Consider the following 20,024-nt stretch of genomic DNA (forward strand, 5'->3'; position numbering starts at 1 on the left):
AAAAATGCAGTTCAATACAGTTACTGTTCATGTAAATGTCAAGAAAGCCAGCACTGCTATGTCTGTCATATATTATCTAAATTAGATTTTATTAATTTATACATTTTCTCCTGAAGACTTACATTTAAAGGAAGCACTTGATCTGTGATCGTCTCAATCTCCTCAAAAATCTTTTGAAGACATCCTCCAGGGGTCTGACTCTGAAATCATAACCGAGTTTTATACAGTAAATAAAACATAATCTGTGATTTAAATCATGTTTTGCAATATTAATAGTAAACAAATGTAAGTTTGTGCATGTAACCATCAACAATAAATAGAAAAGCATTCATATTTCAAATATCTACCAATTCACATCTCATGCTGTCTGTACTATTATTCATAAAAGCTGTGAGACCAGCTACAAAACTTCAATTTCAGAAACTCAACTTACGTTGCAGTCTTCTGGCACCTTTATATCTCTAACTGCAATGACAGAAATCAGCATCAGGTCAAACAAAACAGCAAATTATATAGATGTCATTTGTGCAACGCACAAATTAGAAATAAGTGATGAATGTTGTCTATGAGTACAGAAGCCCTAATATTTATTATTATTATTATTATTATTATTATTTTATTTTTTATTTTATCTAAAAAATGTTTGTCCTCTCCCAGTATTTTTTCTCTCTCCTAAAGACTTTGATTATTATTATTATTATTATTATTATTATTATTATTATTATTATTATTATGAATGTTATAATAATAATAATAATAATAATAATAATTATTATTATTATTATTATTAATGTTATTAGTAGCTGCTTTATTTTATATTATTATACTACAGTTGCTCCCACTGAAAGCTGTTCAGATTATCATAAAGTAAACCTGCAGAGAACTGGACTGAGGAGCAAGGTTTGTTGCTGGCCCAGTTGGTGAAGTAATTGCATCTCTAAGAAGATCCACCACAAACATGATTCCTGCACGATCCAATCTGTAGCGTCTCAATAATTCCCTGTCATCCAGTGTTTGCAGGACATCTCTCCTGCCTCCTCTGTTGGCCATTTTGTGCAGCTGCTTAGGGGAACTCCTAAGCCACTAAAAGTCCTCTTCCCTGCTCTTAGCAGATCTCGCCTTAGGAGCCCTTTTAAGCGCTAGGAATCTTGAGGAATAGCTTTTATATTAACTGGGATTTTTGTGTCACTTTTAGGGGAAATTCTAAGAAAACGTCATGACTCTTAGAATTTTCTTAGAATTTGGCCGCTAGAAGCCACTTTTTGCACAAAAATTCTACGGGCACAAGGCCCGTATTCATAAAGAATCTTACTGCAAAAAGTAGCTCCTAGTGACAAAATTCTAAGAAAATTCTTAGAAATGTGGGCGTTTACTCTTAAAATTAAAGAAAAAATCCTTGTAAAGAAAAAAGTAATTCAGAAAGCATCTTAACCCTTAAAAGAGGTCTTAAGGTCAAAATTGTTAGGAGCACAGACGAGGACTTTTAAGAGGTTTAAGAGTTTCTTTAGCAGAGGAGAAAATGGCAGAAAGACGAAGAGACAGAAGAAATGTGTTGCAGACAATGGATGACAGTGAGTTGATAAAACGGTATAGATTATATAATAATTTATAATTTAATATATAAATTAAAGTAATCACTACATTACAATATTTGGCAACTGGGAAAATGCAACAATGCAATAGTGATGAATTGGGTCTGTCACAACCTTCTGTAAGCAGAGTGATCACACAAACAATTACAGCACTTTCAGAACATCTTATTGTGTCTCAGTTCATTTCGTTTCCAATGGACATTCATGCATTTATGAATATAGCAGGCTTATAGGTGCGCACAAGCAGGGGGAATGAACCGTTAATAGTTTGTGCTATACGCTCCCATGTCTGCTTCTTGTCCCTTGCTGTGACACCCGGCCCAAATTTTCCTTTAAGAATGGCCTTGTGTTCATCCACTAACTAGGCTAACAGTAAACAATGTTCCTCTGTCTAGTTTGACTTTCTTGCCATTCTTGGTTTTGATTCCATGTTTGATACATTAAAACTAACATTCAAACCGCCACTTAAATAGGACAGCAATCACTGTAACTGGAAAGAGTAGAACAATTTTTATCATTCTAAGTCAATCAAATACCAATATAAAAGGATTTAGATACACACATATAATGTGTGTTTGTGTGTGTGTGTGTGAGAGAGAATTGTCAAATAGGAAAAATTATGCATGTAAATTCAAAGTGAGAATTAGAATAGAGCCTATACTTAAAATCACTCTTTTTTTTTCCTTCTTGGACAACCAACCAATCACAGTCTTCAAAAGATTGTGTCATATATAGCCACAGGGTCAACCCCGCCTCCTCACTAAGATGAAAGTTTTTGTCTTTTCCTTACTCAGAGTTGCTCTCAGATCGGTCCTGAATCGCTCTTAAGCTAAGACTCCTACGTAAAAGTTTTTAAGCTAAATTAAGAGTTTTCTGAGAGGATTCTTAGAATCTTTATGAATACGGGCCCAGGGCCCGTATTCATAAAGAATCTTAATGCAAAAAGTTGCTCCTAGTGACACAATTCTAAGAAAATTCTTAGAATTGTGGGCGTTTACTCTTAAAATTAAAGAAAAAATCCTAGTAAAGAAAAAAGTAATTCAGAAAGCATCTTAACCCTTAAAAGAGGTCTTAAGGTCAAACTTGTTAGGAGCACAGACAAGGACTTTTAAGAGGCTTAAGAGTTTCTTTAGCAGAGGAGAAAATGGCAGAGAGACGAAGAGGCAGAAGAAATGTGTTGCAGACAATGGATGACAGTGAGTTAATTAGATGCTGTAGATTAGATAGTGTCTATCACATTCTAACAGTTTTTAAATTCATTTTAAGTAAATGTTTTAATCATTTTAAAAGTTTTAAAATTGCTTGTTTTATTTTTGTTAATATTTTTCTTCATGATTATTTTACTTTCTTTTATTTAAAGCACTTTGCATTACCATTGTGTACGAAATGTGCTATATAAATAAACTTGCCTTGCCTTGCCTTGTCTTGCCTAGATAGTGCAGCGATCATGTTTGTGACTGATCTTATTAGAGATGTGCTAACATCTCCGACACAGCGCAGAAATGCCATAGCGGCAGAAATTAAAGTAATCACTACATTACGATACTTGGCAACTGGGAAAAAGCAACAATGCAATATGATGACTTGGGTCTGTCACAACCTTCTGTAAGCACAGTGATCACACAAACAATTACAGCACTTTCAGAACATCTTAATCTGTCGCAGTTCATTTCGTTTCCACTGGACATTCCCTCAAAAAAAAACTGCATTTATGAATATAGCAGGCTTATAGGTGCGCACAAACAGGGGGAATGAACCGTCAAAAGTTTGTGCTATACGCTCCCATGTCTGCTTCTTTTCCCTTACTGTGACACCCGACCCGAATTATACTTTAAGAATAGTTCTATGTATAAGAATAGTAATTGTGTTCATCCACTAAATGGGCTAACAGTAAACTTCTCCTTCTTGGTTTAAATCCCTTGTTTGATACATTAAAACCAACATTCAAACCGCCACTTCAATCACTTTTTTATTTCACAATTCACAATTTTTATTATTCTAAGCCAATCAAATACCTTATAGGAAATTAAAAGCATGGTAAATAATAAAAAAAATATTTATATACACACATATAATGTGTGTGTGTGTGTGTGTGTGTGTGTGTAAGAGAGAGAGAGAGAGAGAGAGAGAGAGAGAGAGAGAGAGAGAGAAATGGTCAAATAGGAAAAATTACGCATGTAAATTCAAAGTGAGAATTAGAATAGACCCTGTACTTAAAATCACTATTTTTTTCCTTCTTGGACAACCAACCAATCACAGTCTTCAAAAGATTGTGTCATACATAGCAACGGGGTCAACCCCGCCTCCTCACTAAGATGAAAGTTTTTGTCTTTTCCTTACTCAGAGTTGCTCTCAGATCGATCCTGAATCGCTCTTAAGCTAAGACTCCTACGTAAAAGTTTTTAAACTAAATTAAGAGTTTTCTGAGAGGATTCTTAGAATCTTTATGAATACGGGCCCTGGTCTTTAAAGGGTCCTTAAAAGTCTTATTTTGACTACAATTAGCCATTAAAATGCGTTATAATAGAGCAGAAAGACTTTATTCATATAAGTAATGCCATTGATGGTTGCATGCATTGCAATAATAATAATAATAATAATAATAAAAATAATAATAATAATAATAATAATAATAATAATAATAAATATAGCTGCAAGCAGCAATTACGGGGCCAAGCACTCCAGCGGGAAATTTGGCTGCTAAGCATGGCATGGAGCATCACACCAAATTCAACAATGAGTAACTACAACAATTTTAGGATGGTTGTAATTGAAATGGCTGAAAAATCATAAAGACAACCACTAGTAATAAGATTAAAAGGCCTATCACTTTTGATCAACAGGTGGCGCTATAATCAATTAATTTTGGTGTGTTCTGTGTGAGATGACAATAACACACAAAAAGTTTGGTGTCAATATGTTTAAGCATTCCAGAGATGCAGCCTCGTGTCATTTTGGCATTGTGCCTCAAATTCATCGCTGTGGTATGCAAAAATTGTTTTGTCTATCAACACAAAATCCATAACTGTGTGTCAGCACAGTCTGAAGATCATCTGATTCAATTTTGGTGAAAATTTCGGTTGATGAGGAGTTAGAAAAATTTAGGTTTTCAACATAAATCAAAATGGCGGACCGAAAGTTCAGGATAATCTGGCATATTTGGTATCTATGTTGTCGGCATAAGCCATGGAATATTTTGAGACCAGTTTCGTTGCAATAGGCTAATGCATTAAATAGTTATTAGCATTTTTATAAGTGTAATAATTCATGGTTAATGAATGGTTTATTACTCTTGACCAATAGGTGGCGCTGCTACCAAATGTATGTGGCATGGTCAGTGTGAGGTGGGGATGACAGATACAAAGTTTGGTGCAAATATGTCAAAGCTTTGCAGAGATACAGCCTCAAATGCATTTTGGCACCCTTCCAGCAAATTTGTTGATGTGCAAAATGAGAACCATTTCGTATATCGACACGAAATCCATGAATTTATGCCAGCACCGTCTAAAGATGATCCACATCAAATTTGGTGAAAATCGGAATAACAGTCTAGGAGAAGTTCGAAAAAGTAGGTTTTCAACATTAATCAATATGGCGGACAGGAAGTATGGCTAATTTTCGCTTAATTGGTATCGATGCTCTCGGCTTTACCCAAAGAATATAGTGAGATCATTTTCATTTCAATAGTCTAATTTATTCAAACGTTATTAGCATTTTTGTGATATTTCATTATAACTCTTGGCCACAAGGTGACGCTGCCACCAAACTTTTTGAGTACCTTCAGGGCATGGAGCCGAATATTTTTGTAATTATTTGTGAAACCATACGATGCTGCATTAAAAAAATACAGCATTTTAAAACATAATTAAAAATGGGCGATGCCTAAAATGGCCGACACGGGAAAATTGGATATCATTCGACTCTACATGACTCACTGAATCTAAAGAGACCAGTTGTGTGATTGGCCAAACAATTCAGAAGTTATTAGCCAAAATATGCATTTTTCATATCTCCTGACCACTATGTGGCGCTGTGTCGAAACACGGCAGGTAGTCTCAGGTCATGCTTATTATAACACACACCAAGTTTGGTCTCAATACGCCAAACCGTTGCCGAGATATAGCCTCACATGTATTTTTGCGTGCTTATCGTCATATTTTTTTACGTGTCCTTCGAGAACGGTTGGACGAATCAACTTGAATTCCATAACTTTTTGCCAGCATGTTCTGAAGATGATCTGAGCCAATTTTCGTGAAAATCGGACAAACCGTCTAGGACGAGTTCGAAAAAGTAGGTGTTTCGAAAAATTGAAAATAGCGAAAAAACTAAACCTTGCGATTTTTGAAGAATTTTCATTTTCTGGCTTAAGGTTCAAAAGTTATTAGCATTAAAATATTGAAACTTTGGACAAGTGGTGGCGCTAGAGAGTTGGAGTTAGAGACTTCAAATTTGCTATAGTTAATGCTGGTACTGTCCTCTATCAGTGTGCCAAATTATACAACTTTCCCGCAATCGGTTCTATGGGCTGCCATAGACTTGCGGCGGAAGAAACAGAAGAAGAATAATAACGCCAACGATTACATTAGGTGCCTACGCACCTTCGGTGCTTGGCCCCTAATAATAATAATAATAAAAGAAAAACAAACAAACCAAAGTATTCTCATATTTGTAATCTTTTTCATTAACGTTATCAAAGATTTGTAGATACTGTAACAAATGTATTGTTCATTGTTAGTTCATGTAAAATAATACATTAACTAGTGTTTACCAATAACACCTTACTGTAAAGTGTTACATCTTAAATGTACCTTCATGTGACTTCATATGACTTTTTAAGGACATTGTCAGTGAGAAGAAATTCAGAAGATACCCACTTCATGTGGCTAGATAGTTCTTTAACTCCTTAAAGCTCCAATATGGAGGAATTTTGTAATAAAATTTCCGAAAATAACTTGCACAGTGTGATATATTTCCTCCAGTTGTGTACTTACAATATCTCAAAAGTCTCCAAAGATTTTTTAATTCAGAGAAATTCCGATTTTAAATAACTGGCCGTCCCGGAAAAGAAATGTCGCCTCTCAGTGACACAATGTCCGCTCTATACTTTGTTTCCGGTGTAGACCATGTTATGTTCCACCACACCGGAATATCACATGGTCAAATGCGGAAGTGGTGGTTATGTTATAGCCGCGCGTATGGTTTGGTTGTCGTTGTTATAGATCACGATTACTCTTTGGCAAGTATTAAAGTGCCAGTAAAACGTAAGCGTCCATATTCGGATACACGCAGCAGTGATGGAGTACTCGTGACTCGACTTGGACTCGTGGACTGATGGCTCGTACTTGGACTCGGACTCGAGGATATATAAAATTTCACTTGAGCATTCATCACGTTGTTTTTGACTAAAAATTTTATAAAAAATGTTTTGTGCCCAAGACCAGTCGCGATCTTTTCTTTTCCCTCACAGAAACTGCTACCGCTAGCTCTCTTTGCTTGACAACACACTCACTGACGTCACTCACTTTACTTTCACTTTACTTTTTTTCCAAAGCGCTCGGGCACTTGCGGGAAAGGATGAAGCTGATTGGTTAGTTCTTGTCACATCACCCACGGTGCGCTTGCGGCATTCTGAAAAGTTGAGATGTTTTTAACTTGATGGGGTGCGGACGCGCCTGGATGCTGCCGTTATGAGCGCGCATACGCTTCCATTATGACCGTGCATACCGCGCGCCTACAGTACATTGGAAATAACGAACTTGAGCGTGCAAAAGACGCGATATTTGAACGGCCCTTATCGCGTTGCTTTCTGACCAGGCGCGTGCTGTCACACACACGCACATTCACTTAAACACATACAAACGCACACACGCTAAATCACTCGGTCACTCACACACAAACGCTCTCTCTCTCTCTTTCTCTCTCTCTCTCTCTCTCTCTCTCTCTCTCTCTCTCTTTCTCTCTCTCACAAACACACACACACACTCACTCTCTCTCTCTCTCTCTCTCTCTCACACACACACACACACACTCATTGTAATATGCACATTTCTTTTTTTTTCGCCGAGTGAATTTCTGTAATACAGTGTTAAAGGATTAGTTCACACAAAAATGAAAATTTTCTAATCATTTACTCCTCCCAATGCCATCCAGGATATCCATGGCGTTTTTTCTTAAATTATGTATTTTAAGGAAAATATTTCAGGATGTTTTCTTCATATAATGGACTTCAATGTCTACCAACTCAGTTGGTTGCTATTGTTTCCTCAAAAAAAAAACTCGGACTCAGCAGTTGGTGACTCGACTACAACACTGACACGCAGACTGTGTGACAAACGGAGGAATTAAACCAAAATCTTGGACTTGACAGAGACTCTGCTCTCGCGAGTGTATTGATAGACAGGTAAGCAACTCAATTATTTATTTTGTTATTGTACAAGTAACGTAATAGTTACAGTAAAGATGATTTTAATAGATATGAATTACACCACATGCCTTTACATTCTGTCACTGTAGCATTTTTTTTATCAATAACGTTACCTGTGAGAAAATAACATAACATGGCAAATGGACTGTTTCAGTTTCAATAATAGCACTTATAAACAAAGTTATATTGCTCTTTGTACTAAGGTAAGGATTTTTATCACGTGTAGTGACCGAGATTATTGCAGTACAATTAAATACAATCGGATATTTGTTGTTAAAAATATATTTAGTCATTACTTGCAAATGTTCGTTCAAATTTACTTTTAGAACGATTGGTTTGAGCACGTTAAACAACACTGCATTAACCATAAACATGTAACACTGCACAACATTAACCCAACAAATCATTTAACAAATAGCTGTAAGTTGTAATGGCATAATATATGTAACTCTCAAGAGACGCACTAGCGACAGACGTCCGCCTCCCATGCCGAAGACCTGTAATTGTTGGCGTTATTATTATTCTTCTGTTTCTTCCGCCGCAAGTCTATGGCAGCCCATAGAACCGATTGCAGGAAAGTTGTATAATTTGGCACACTGATAGAGGACAGTACCAGCATTAACTATAGCGAGTGCGAAGAGCGTCAGAGAGGATCCGGGAGAGAGGGGTATTACAAAAAATAATACGATCAGATATACAGGTAATACAAAAACGAATAAATTACCTCATCCGTGATCATGATTTGTTTATCCAATTTAGATACATTGCTATGATGCACTGTCGACACACTGCTTGTATTTGTCCATTTCTTTTACTAGATTTACAATCCTAAAAAACGACTGAGTCACTCTGACAGGCAGCTGTCAAACTCACGCACGTTGCTCAGCAACCGGGAGTGGCTCGAAAACATCTGACAGCTGGTTTTAGTGTTTAAATGATGAGGTAAAAGCCCCCCCCCCCCCCCCCCCCCAAAGTTTATCGTTTTGTGTTCATTCTAAGAACACATACACATTATCTCATGTTTAGTCCATGTTTAGACCTTAAGTTAGTTACTTGCATTTACGCGTTAGGTTAAGTGTTTCCCGCGTGAGGTAATTTTTTGTTGTACGTTGCCATGGTGTTCACGCATGCAAAAAACTACTACGGTACCTCAGCATTTCACAGACACACTGTGAAATGGCTGGTTACATGAGCCTAAGCTCTTTTCAATAAAATCCATGCAAAAGTTAATATCAGATCATTTTAGAATACAGTATAGGATGTACCGAATATTCTTCAGTTTTATGCAAAACAAAAATATGACGAATAGAATATCAGACCTCTGTCATATGACCAAAAATAAATGCAATAAAAAAAGCTTAGTTGTCTTTGACACATGAAAACTGTAACAATGCATTTTACAAGGTAACACGATGTAACCTTGCTCTCACTCGAAATGTGTCCCCATATTAAGTCTTTGAATTTTAGTTTATCATAGTTGATCATAACTAGAGATGAAATGGCATGAAAATTTCATTTCATAATTATAGTGACCAAAATGATCTCGGCTATCACAGAATCCTGTTCAAAAAGTCCTAATGCTACACAATGAAATCAATTCACCAAGTTTTATGTAGAAAACCAGCAAATAACAAATAAAATTAGCATCAATATGTACTTTTTGTTTACGTAAACATTAAAATAATAACATTTAAAATGATGGCCAGATTTTAAAGGAGTGTCTTGCAACGTTATTTACAATGCAAAAGTTCAAATAGAGTTTTGACAAAAAATGTTTTATAAAAAGATAAAACTCAAATATTTCAGCCTCTAAATCATTTTATAAAAGTAAAAAAAGATAAATTACTGACATTTACACTGCACATTATCCTTTATTATTAATAGTATGCGGTCAAATTTTTCCCATTGTGTCTGTCTTTGCTATGCAAACATGCAGCCTTACGAGGGGAGCTTTACAGGGGGTATGGCTTATGTAAATGAGATGTAATTCGATGTAAATGAGCCCTATTGTTACTCCCAGCAGTTAGAACAGGTGAGAACTGCACAATCTTTAGAGGCAATTTTCTGCTTTTTGAGCTTTTTTGAGTAACTACCTTCAAATGGCCACAACTTCTCCAAATATTATGAGATTTCCATGTGTTACACATCGTTGGAAAGCTTGGAGACTACACTTTCAGAATCTGTGAATAACTCAAAATGCCCCAGAACCGACTTGTGTCCCTACTTTCCGTGATTGGTCTATATATATATACCCACCTATAATTTTTTATTGTTCTAGGAACATTTTCAGCGGCTAGTTTTGTTTTAGTTCCCAGAATGTTCTACTAAAAGGTAGGATAACGTTCTCTAAAAACATTCTAAAAATGTATATTGATAACATTGTTACAACATTATCCTCTAACATTCTAATAAAGCTTTCCATCACACTAGACTGACATTGCTCAGAAATCTAATGCTGGTTGAAAGTGAAAACCCAACTTCAGTTTGGTGTCAAACTCCAGCATAAATACTCCAAAAACAGTATTACCAACTTCACTTATTATAAACAAGATTTATTGCTGTCATAAATATAAAAAAGTTCTTATTGAGATTAACAGAGGTGTTGATGGTTTATTGAAAATAAGTTTAGCTTGATGTCACCATTATGGTGATCAGTACTTAGGCAGTATGACTCTTTCAGTTACGGTTCATTCAACTGCTGTAGCTATATTTGTTACAGCGAAAACAGTGAGAGACAAATGTCATCAGGTGATGTTGGTTACTTACTAATATTAGAACTTTCATCATGTGGTAATCCGATCAGCTTGTTTTATCTGGAGTTCTATGCTATTAATATAATATTAGTGACTACAGCAGATGCAATGCATAAGATCATACAAATTTATATCATATTTTGTCTGTTCTTTTTAAATTACATTAAATTAAATTACATTTTAAATTACATTACATTAATGACCCAGAGAAAGCTTAGACACACAGATAACTCAATAATTACTGTATGGATCTCAACAATGCTGACATGTTTCATGCCGCAGTGCATTCTGGGTGACATGGATGAGTTTTGTGTGATAAACCCAGAATACATTGCAGCATGAAGCATGTCACCATTGTTGAGATTCATACCCTGAATCCTGATGTTTTGAATTAAATTCACCTTGGTCTCAGGCTGTTTAACCATTAAGGTGCTTTAATAAATAATATTTAACTAACACTGTACATTAGACTTGGTGAAAAAGGGTAAACAGACCACATATGTGATGATGTGTTACTCATCAGCAAGCAACCAGCACCATTAAACCACTTTTTCTTGCTGTTTTTGCCACAATAAAGATTACAGCTGTTAAAGAACAAACACTGATAAATAAAGTGTCAAATTGCACAACTAAAGCCAAAACTTACCACCATTATGTTGACATCAAACCAAACTATTACTTTAAACAAGGCAAGGCAAGCCATCTGCTTAAATCTTAATTAGAATGTTAGGGGATAATGTTCTAATAATGTTATTAATAAACATTTTTGGAATGTTTTTAGAGAATGTTATCCTATCTTTTGAGAGAACGTTCTGGGAACAAAAATAAAACTACCCACTAAAAACATTGTTAAAACAATCATGGTAATGTTCTGAGAACATTTTTAGAACACAAAAATTCTAGCTGGGTATATATATATATATATATATATATATATATATATATATATATATAGAGAGAGAGAGAGAGAGAGAGAGAGAGAGAGACACACACACACATATAAAAATACACACACTTTATATATATATATATATATATATATATATATATATATTATAATACAGTGTTGGGAGTAACAGCATTTAAGTATAACAGCGTTACTAATGGAGTTTATTTTTCAGTAATGGAGTAATCTAATTGATTACTTTTCCCATTGTTGCAACGGCATTAACTTTACTGAGAATGTAAAGTGTCGCATTGCTACAATTTGGTTGAACAAAAGCGTGAGGTGTCATGCTTTGTAGTGATGTGCAGTTTGTGAATGAATTGATCAATTTAACCGGTTCTTCTTAGTTGAACCAAACAGTTAGCGTAAATGCTCCAATAAGCATTTATCCACAAATGAATTAAGATGTTAACTTTTTTAACGTGGCTGACACTCCCTCAGAGTCAGAATAAACCAATATCCCGGAGTAATTCATTTACTCAAACAGTATTCTGACTGAACTGCTGTGAAGACCGAACTGAAGATGAACACTGAGCCAGATAATGAATGTACACACCCACTGCTGGAGCGGTTCTCGTTCTCGAATCAAGAACTGGTTGCGTCTTTTTTTCGAAACACCAGTACACTGAACCGAGAACTGTTTCTTTCGGACCCTTCTGATTAGAGAACTGATTACCTGATTCTTGTTCTCGAGTCAAGAACCGGTAGCATCAGTTTTCGGATCACCAGTACACTGAACTGAGAACCTTTTCTTTTGTATGTGTCTGATTTGAGAACCGATGAGCTGATGATAATGCGCATGCCTGTAATTTTTCAAGAGGACAAAATGCATATCAAAGTATTTTGTTAAACATCAGAACATGTGATAAAATAAGTATATGTTATTATTATTTTTTTTTTTCAGAGATGAATGTATCTAATCTGTGTATTTTGTTAAATTGTAGATTATGCTAGATTTTATAGGCCAAGGGGGTTTTCAGGGAAGTTGGACAATAATTAAAACTATAAAGACTCTTATGTTTCATAGGAATAAGGGATGATTTATGAAATATCTCTACTGTATTTATAGTTAACGATGACACATTCAAAAATTGAGTTTGTAGTTATGACAATATTTATTTTCAAATACTAGTTTATAGTCTTATTCTTTCCTGTGTGACTTAGTTTCTGTCTAGCTGATGTATTGAAATAACTGCAAATGCTGGACCCTTACAAATCAGCTGGGCTGGATAATCTGGACCCATTTTTTCTAAAATTATCTGCAAACATTATTGCTGCCCCCATCACCAGTCTATTTAACCTCTCTCTATTATCTTCTGAAATCCCAAGAGATTGGAAATCCGCTGCAGTCATTCCTCTGTTTAAAGGGGGAGACACCCTCGACCCTAACTGCTATAGACCAATATCCATCTTACCCTGTCTTTCCAAAGTTTTTGAGAAACTGGTCAATAAACAAATTGTCAGTCATCTGGAATCCCATCATACTCTTTCTGCTATGCAGTCTGGTTTCCGTGCTGGTCATGGCTGCACCACGGCTACCCTTAAGGTTCTGAATGACATCATAGCCGCCATTGATAAAAAGCAATACTGTGCAGCCGTTTACATCGACCTGTCCAGACTTTTGATTCGGTTAATCACTGTGTTCTCATCAGCAGACTAAATAGCCTGGGCTTCTCCCATGATTGCCTTGCCTGGTTTTCCAACTATCTCTCCGACAGGGTCCAACGTGTTAAATCGGAGGGCTTGTTGTCGGGACCCATGCCTGTCTCTATGGGGGTACCACAGGGCTCGATTCTCGGGCCGACTCTATTCTCCCTCTACATCAATGATGTGGCTCTTGCTGCTGGTGACTCTCAGATTCATCTTTATGCAGATGATACCATCCTGTACACGTCAGGCCCTTCGTTAGATACTGTGCTTAAAAATCTTCAGGAGAGTTTCAATTCTATTCAATATTCCTTTCAAAATCTTCAGTTATTGTTAAATTCTGGTAAAACTAAGTGTATGCTTTTCAATCGTTCGCTGCCAATACCTGCTTGTCTACCTAACATCACCACGCTGGATGGGTCTGAGTTAGAATATGTTGATACATATAAATATCTAGGTGTCTTGTTAGACAGTTCTCTCTCCTTCCAGCCACACATTAACAAACTAAGATCTAAAATTAAATCCAGAATTGGTTTTCTTTTCCGCAACAGGGCCTCTTTTACTTATGCTGCCAAACTGGCTTTGGTGAAAATGACTATCATTCCAATGTTTGACTTTGGTGATGTTATTTATAGAACTGCCCCAAATTTTCTGCTGAAAAAACTGGACGTGATCTATCATAGTGTCATACATTTTGTTACAAATGCTCCTTACAACACCCACCACTGCGAGCTTTATGCATTAGTTGGTTGGCCTTCATTAACTAGGCGGCGTTTAACTCATTGGTATCAACTTATTTACAAGTCTTTGCTTGGTAAAGTCCCGCTGTATTTAAGTTGTCTAGTTACTATTGCTGTACCTACTCGCAGTCTACGATCTAGTAGGTATATTGCCTTAGTCACCCCGAAAGTCTGCACAACATTCGGCCGCCAATCCTTCCAGTTTGCAGCCGCCAATGACTGGAATGGATTACAAAAAACCTTAAAACTTGAAACACTCATATCACCAGTTGCTTTTAAACTACTCCTTTCTGAACATCTGACCGATCTTTGTACTTGTTTATTGTCTTCAATTCTTCTCTCCTTTATGCTATGTCCGCTTTGCACAGTGGACTTTTTTCACATGCACTACTGTCATACCTGCTGAGTTTCTTGTATTATTATTATTGCTCAGATGTATGTATATATATATATATATATATATATATATATATATATATATATATATATATATATATATATATATATATATATATATATATATATATTTTTTTTTTTTTTTTTTTTTTTTTTTTTTTTAAATGCTCCTTTCCATAATTGCGGTCATACAATCCATGCACTTAAATGATATATCGGTTAAAAAAAAAAAAAAAAAATTAATAAGATACACCTTATATATTCAGTAAAATTATTTATTTATTTATTTTATTTTATTATTATTATTATTATTATTTTTTTTTTTTATTTATTTTTTTTTAATCTTAAAATATTTTCGCTATGTCCTAATATGTCTTAATTATGTTGCTTAACAGGCTCACATATATCTTATCCTGTTTTTGATACCCGGTATTGTCTTCTTGTGTTTTACTGTCATTTTATAAATTTGCACCTCTGTGTTCTGTGTATTTATTATGTAACACTATGTTGTCTTGCACATGTTTTGCCTTATCTTGGCCAGGTCGCCGTTGTAAATGAGAATTTGTTCTCAATCGGCCTACCTGGTAAAATAAAGGTTAAATAAAATAAAAAATAAAAAATAAATCCCCTTTGATTTTGTCATTTGATTCACCTGTGTCTCATTAATCACCCTCATTTGCACTCCTATTTAAGTTTTAGTCAGTCCATTGTTACTTTATTGATGTTGTAATGTTTTCTCTACATGTATCTCCCCTCTGTGGATTTATCCTCTGTGTGGAATTAATAAAATATTATTTGTCTTCTTTGTGCACCTATTTCACACCTCAGTGTGACACTTACATGTTTCGCTTTTAAGGGCATTTTGGTTCAGAAGAAAAACAAGATAAGAACTGGAGCACTTCAGTATACAGTGTACTGTAAGAAATGACCTTTGACATGCGGATGACCTTATAGTTATACTGTGCTGGATCTCATTCTGTAGTGTTAAAAAGATACTATAATTAAAAAACACATTACCCATATAATCAGAGATGAGAGTCTGAAAAAGATCAATGAATCAGATGATTGTCTTCAGCATCAGCATCACCTGATCATGTTTGCTTGTGGCTTTTCTTTCCATAACAAATATGCTTCATATATTTGCAGTTACAGCAGCCAGAGAAAAAAGGTAATGTTAAAGAGTCAATAGTCCAACTAAAGGTGACACTAATCACTATTATAGTAACTTAAAATGGATGTTATTTTCAATAAAACATCATAAAGTCACTCTGAGGTGCATTTCCAAAAACCACACAGCAAAATCTCCAGTGTTAATTTAACACTCTCAGTGTGGAGTCTGTGGACTCATATAAACTCTGAAGCAGTGTTAAAAGTAAAACACTGAAGCAGAGTTGAAGTTAATGAGATAATTAAAAAAATGAATTGGGTCATGATTGACCATTACTGAAGACACCTGATGTTAACAAGCAGACTCACCAAATGAGAAAATCACAATTTGTGTGTCACCATTATAGTGGTCATTGTTTGCTTGTTAACATCAGGTGTCTTCATTTTGCTGTTTAATGTTAGCAAACTATGGTCGCAAGTTCCGTCATGATCAACATAGTTAAACAATTATATTTTTTCCCTGAAAATAAAGTTTAAACTTATATTCGCAAACATTTGATTTTTGATTGTAAAAAAAAACAAAAAAAAACAAAAAAAACAATGTGGTCTCCACAAACAATTAACTTCTCAAGGGTATCTGTGTTTAATTTTGTAGTTTCTTTTCTTCATGGTTTGTCAAGAAAATACCTGCACACATTGCCATATTTAGTGCAGCATTAGTTTATTCAGGCCACGGAGACAAGGCTGTGACCAGCTGATGCGGTCAGCTGTCAAATCGCTCCAATCACTAACATTCTCCTATTAGACAAAAGACATATATACGTGGCACTACTGCTCGGTAAGTATGCTCAACGGCTCGCAACCCTCCCTCGTTCCCTATTATAAGCATGAACACATTACTGCGCATATATAATCTGAGTTTCCCCTTATGAAAATTAACCATGGTTTTACTATAAATAAAACCCAAAAAACATGGTTACTATAGTTTAACCATGGTAATCACAAATTAACCATGGTTTTGCTAAATTAACCATAGTTTAACCATGGTATTTGTAGTAAATCTGTGGTTATACAAATGGTAGTCAACACGGCAAAAAAAACGTGGTTATTTTTCGTAAGGGTCATTATCAATAACAATTGTGCCTTCACTTACCTACAGCAGGAAGAGTAAAACTGACACTGGCACTTGTGACTGTCGGCTTCACTAATGTAGAAATGAGCTTCTCACTAGTTTTTAACACACGGTTTCCATAAGAGGCTAGTTCAGTTGGGCTTGCTGATGATGATGACTCTACAATCTTCTCTGAAGCGTTGAAGGCCACAGTGAAAATGTTTCTCACAGTCTAATTGATTGATCAGAAAAATGCAGTTCAATACAGTTACTGTTCATGTAAATGTCAAGAAAGCCAGCACTGCTATGTCTTCATATATTATCTAAATTAGATTTTATTAATTTATACATTTTCTCCTGAAAACTTACATTTAAAGGAAGCACTTTATCTGTGATCGTCTCAATCTCCTCAAAAATCTTTTGAAAACATTCTCCAGGGGTTTGACTCTGAAATCATAACCGAGTTTTAAATTTACATTTATTCATTTAGCAGACACTTTTATCCAAAGCAACTTACAAATGAGGACAGTGGAAGCAATCAAAAACAACAAAAAGAGCAATGATATATAAGTGCTATAACAAGTCTCAGTTAGGTTAACACAGTACATGTAACAAGGGCTTTTAAATAATATAAGAAATACTAAGAAAACAGAATAGAAAAAGAATATAGCAAGCTAGTGTTAGTGTTATATATATATACACACACACACACACACACACACACACAATTGCATAATAAATGAAAAGAAAACAGAATACAAAAAGATTAGAAATGTAGTTACATTTTTTTTTAAAGAATAGAATTAGAATAGAGAGTGTTAAAGTTAGAGGGTCAAATAAAGACCTCTTGAAGATGGCTAAGGACTCAGCTGTCCGGATTGTGTTGGGGAGGTCATTCCACAAGGAGGGAACATTTAATTTAAAAGTCCGTAAAAGTGACTTTGTGCTTCTTTCGGAGGGCACAATCAAGCGAAGTTCACTTGCAGAACATAAGCCTCTAGAGGATACATAAGTCTGAAGTAACAAATTTAGGTAAATGGGTGCAGAGCCAGTGTTAGATTTGTAGGCAAACATCAATGCCTTGAATTTTATGCGAGCAGCTATTGGAAGCCAGTGAAAATTAATAAACAGGTGTGATGTGAATTCTTTTCAGCTCATTAAAAATTAATCTTGCTGCCATGTTCTGGATTAATTGTAAAGGTTTGATAGAACTGGCTGGAAGATCTGCAAAGAAAGCATTACAGTACAGCCTGAACAGAACAAGAGCTTGAACAAGGAGTTGTGCAGCATGTTCCGAAAGAAAGGGCTTGATCTTCTTGATGTTGAATTAAGCAAATCTGCAGGATCGGACAGTTTTAGCAATGTGGTCTGAGAAAGTCAGCTGATCATCAATCATAACTCCAAGGCTTCTAGCTGTTTTTGAAGGAGTTATGGTTGATGTGCTTAACTCGATGGTGAAATTGTTATGCGATGGGTTTGCTGGAATCACAAGCAGTTCTGTCTTGGCAAGGTTGAGTTAAAGGTGATGGTCCATCATCCGGCAAGAAATGTCTGTTAGACAAGCTGAGATGCAAATAGCTACCGTTTTATACAGTAAATAGAACACACTCTGTGATTTTAATAATTTTTTGCAATATAAATAGCAAACAAATGTAAGTTTGTGCATGTAACCATCAACAATTAATAGGAATGCACATTCATATTTCAAATATCTACCAATGCACATCTCATGCTGTCTGTACTATTATTCGTAGAAACTGTGAGTCCAGCTCCAAAACTTAAATTTCAGAAACTCAACTTACGTTGCAGTCTTCTGGCACCTTTATATCTCTAACTGCAATGACACAAATTGGCATTAGGACAATATTAAAACAAAACAGCAAATGATGTAATTTGTTCAAAATTAATAAAGCACTGATTAAAAATAAACTATGAATGTGTCCATGAGAAGAGAAGTCCTAAGATGTTTATTTATTTTTCTTTTGTGTTGTATCCCCCTACTTTTTATCTAAAAAAAATTTTGTCCTCTCCCAATAATTTTTGTCACTTAAAAAATACATTGATTATACATTATTAATATTAATAATTTATTTTCGTTTTTCTTTTCTTCAGTGATGTTGATTGTTAACAGCAGGTGTTCATCACTAATACACAATCAAAATGTAATTAGTCACTTAATAATCTCATTAACTTTAACTTTGAGGACTTGGGATTTGACCTGATCGTGACTTGAAAGGAATTACTTTGTTCTCCTCTGTTTAGAAATTGTTTATTATGTTAGGGGTTACATGTGTGAACCACAATAATTAGTCAGTGTTGAGTGTGTGATGTTGTGGAGATCATCATGGGTTTGAGGGTCTCAGTTACTCACCTGTTACAATGTTCAGATTTACTTCAGTTGCAGGATCGAAAAGTAGAAATCTTTCAGTCCCACAGTAGTAAATGCCAGAATCCTGTTCACTCAGATCTCTGATTGTCACAGTGAAAACTGCTGCACTTGTGTCGTCAGAAAGAGAGAATCTTCCATCATTCACCAATTTATTTTTTATATGTGTCTTGATGAGGTAAGAGCATGAGCGCCACTGTCCTCTACAAAAATACTTGTTATTGTCTGTATATCCTCTATCATATCTGCATGTGATGCTGACTCCTCCTCCTGAATATCCTGTCACACTGATGGAGCTCAACACACCTACAACAAACCAGCATCTTAATACAACAATCACATATTTATATGAGAATGAACAAAGATGAACTTTCAGTTTGCTTTTAAAGTTTTTCAGAGTGAGTACAGACTCTCACCAGGAATCATCAGCAGAGTGAAAGTCCAGATGATCTTCATTCTTCTCTCTTCTTCAGTGATCTTCTCTGTTGTTAGTAGAGTCAGTTCTTCTGAAGCTCTCGATGTGTGTTCAGATGAGTTTTAGTTTTTATTTCCTGGTCACATGTTTAACATGAACTGATGAATGTGACAGAGACGCCCAGTTCCACTGATAGAGATAGATAATACAGGTTCTGGTCATATAATTAGAATATCATCAAAAGTGGATTTATTTCACTAATTCCATTCAACTTTTATGTTATATTAATTCATTACACACAGACGGATATATTTCAATTGTTTGTTTATTTTATTTGTTTGTTTATTTTGATGAATATAACTGACAACTAAGGAAAATCCCAAATTCAGTATCTCAGAAATTTAGAAATCTTGGCCAACTGAAAAGTATGAACATGAAAAGTATGAGCATGTACAGCACTCAATACTTAGTTTGGGTTCCTTTTGCCTGAATTACTGCAGCAATGCA

At 35.2% G+C, this 20,024-nt stretch overlaps 1 protein-coding gene and 1 long non-coding RNA gene across 2 annotated transcripts; both read right to left on the reverse strand.

The window, feature by feature from the left end:
* Nucleotides 1–108: 108 nt before the first annotated feature.
* On the reverse strand, nt 109–17,219 carry LOC113097111 (uncharacterized). The gene is made up of 4 exons (XR_003288775.1): nt 17,086–17,219; nt 16,759–16,948; nt 434–465; nt 109–200 (listed from the first exon to the last, which is right to left on the reverse strand). It is a non-coding gene; the product is annotated as an uncharacterized LOC113097111 (long non-coding RNA).
* A 1,251-nt stretch (nt 17,220–18,470) lies between these two features.
* On the reverse strand, nt 18,471–19,644 carry LOC113097127 (CMRF35-like molecule 3). Its single transcript, XM_026262328.1, has 3 exons — nt 19,519–19,644; nt 19,088–19,408; nt 18,471–18,550 (listed from the first exon to the last, which is right to left on the reverse strand). The coding sequence occupies exons 1-3, from the start codon at nt 19,556–19,558 to the stop codon at nt 18,510–18,512; spliced, it is 402 nt and encodes a 133-aa protein (XP_026118113.1). The 5' UTR covers nt 19,559–19,644; the 3' UTR covers nt 18,471–18,509.
* Nucleotides 19,645–20,024: the final 380 nt, after the last annotated feature.

This window comes from Carassius auratus, unplaced genomic scaffold (assembly GCF_003368295.1).
Source record: "Carassius auratus strain Wakin unplaced genomic scaffold, ASM336829v1 scaf_tig00216111, whole genome shotgun sequence".
Taxonomy (NCBI): Eukaryota; Metazoa; Chordata; class Actinopteri; order Cypriniformes; family Cyprinidae; genus Carassius; species Carassius auratus.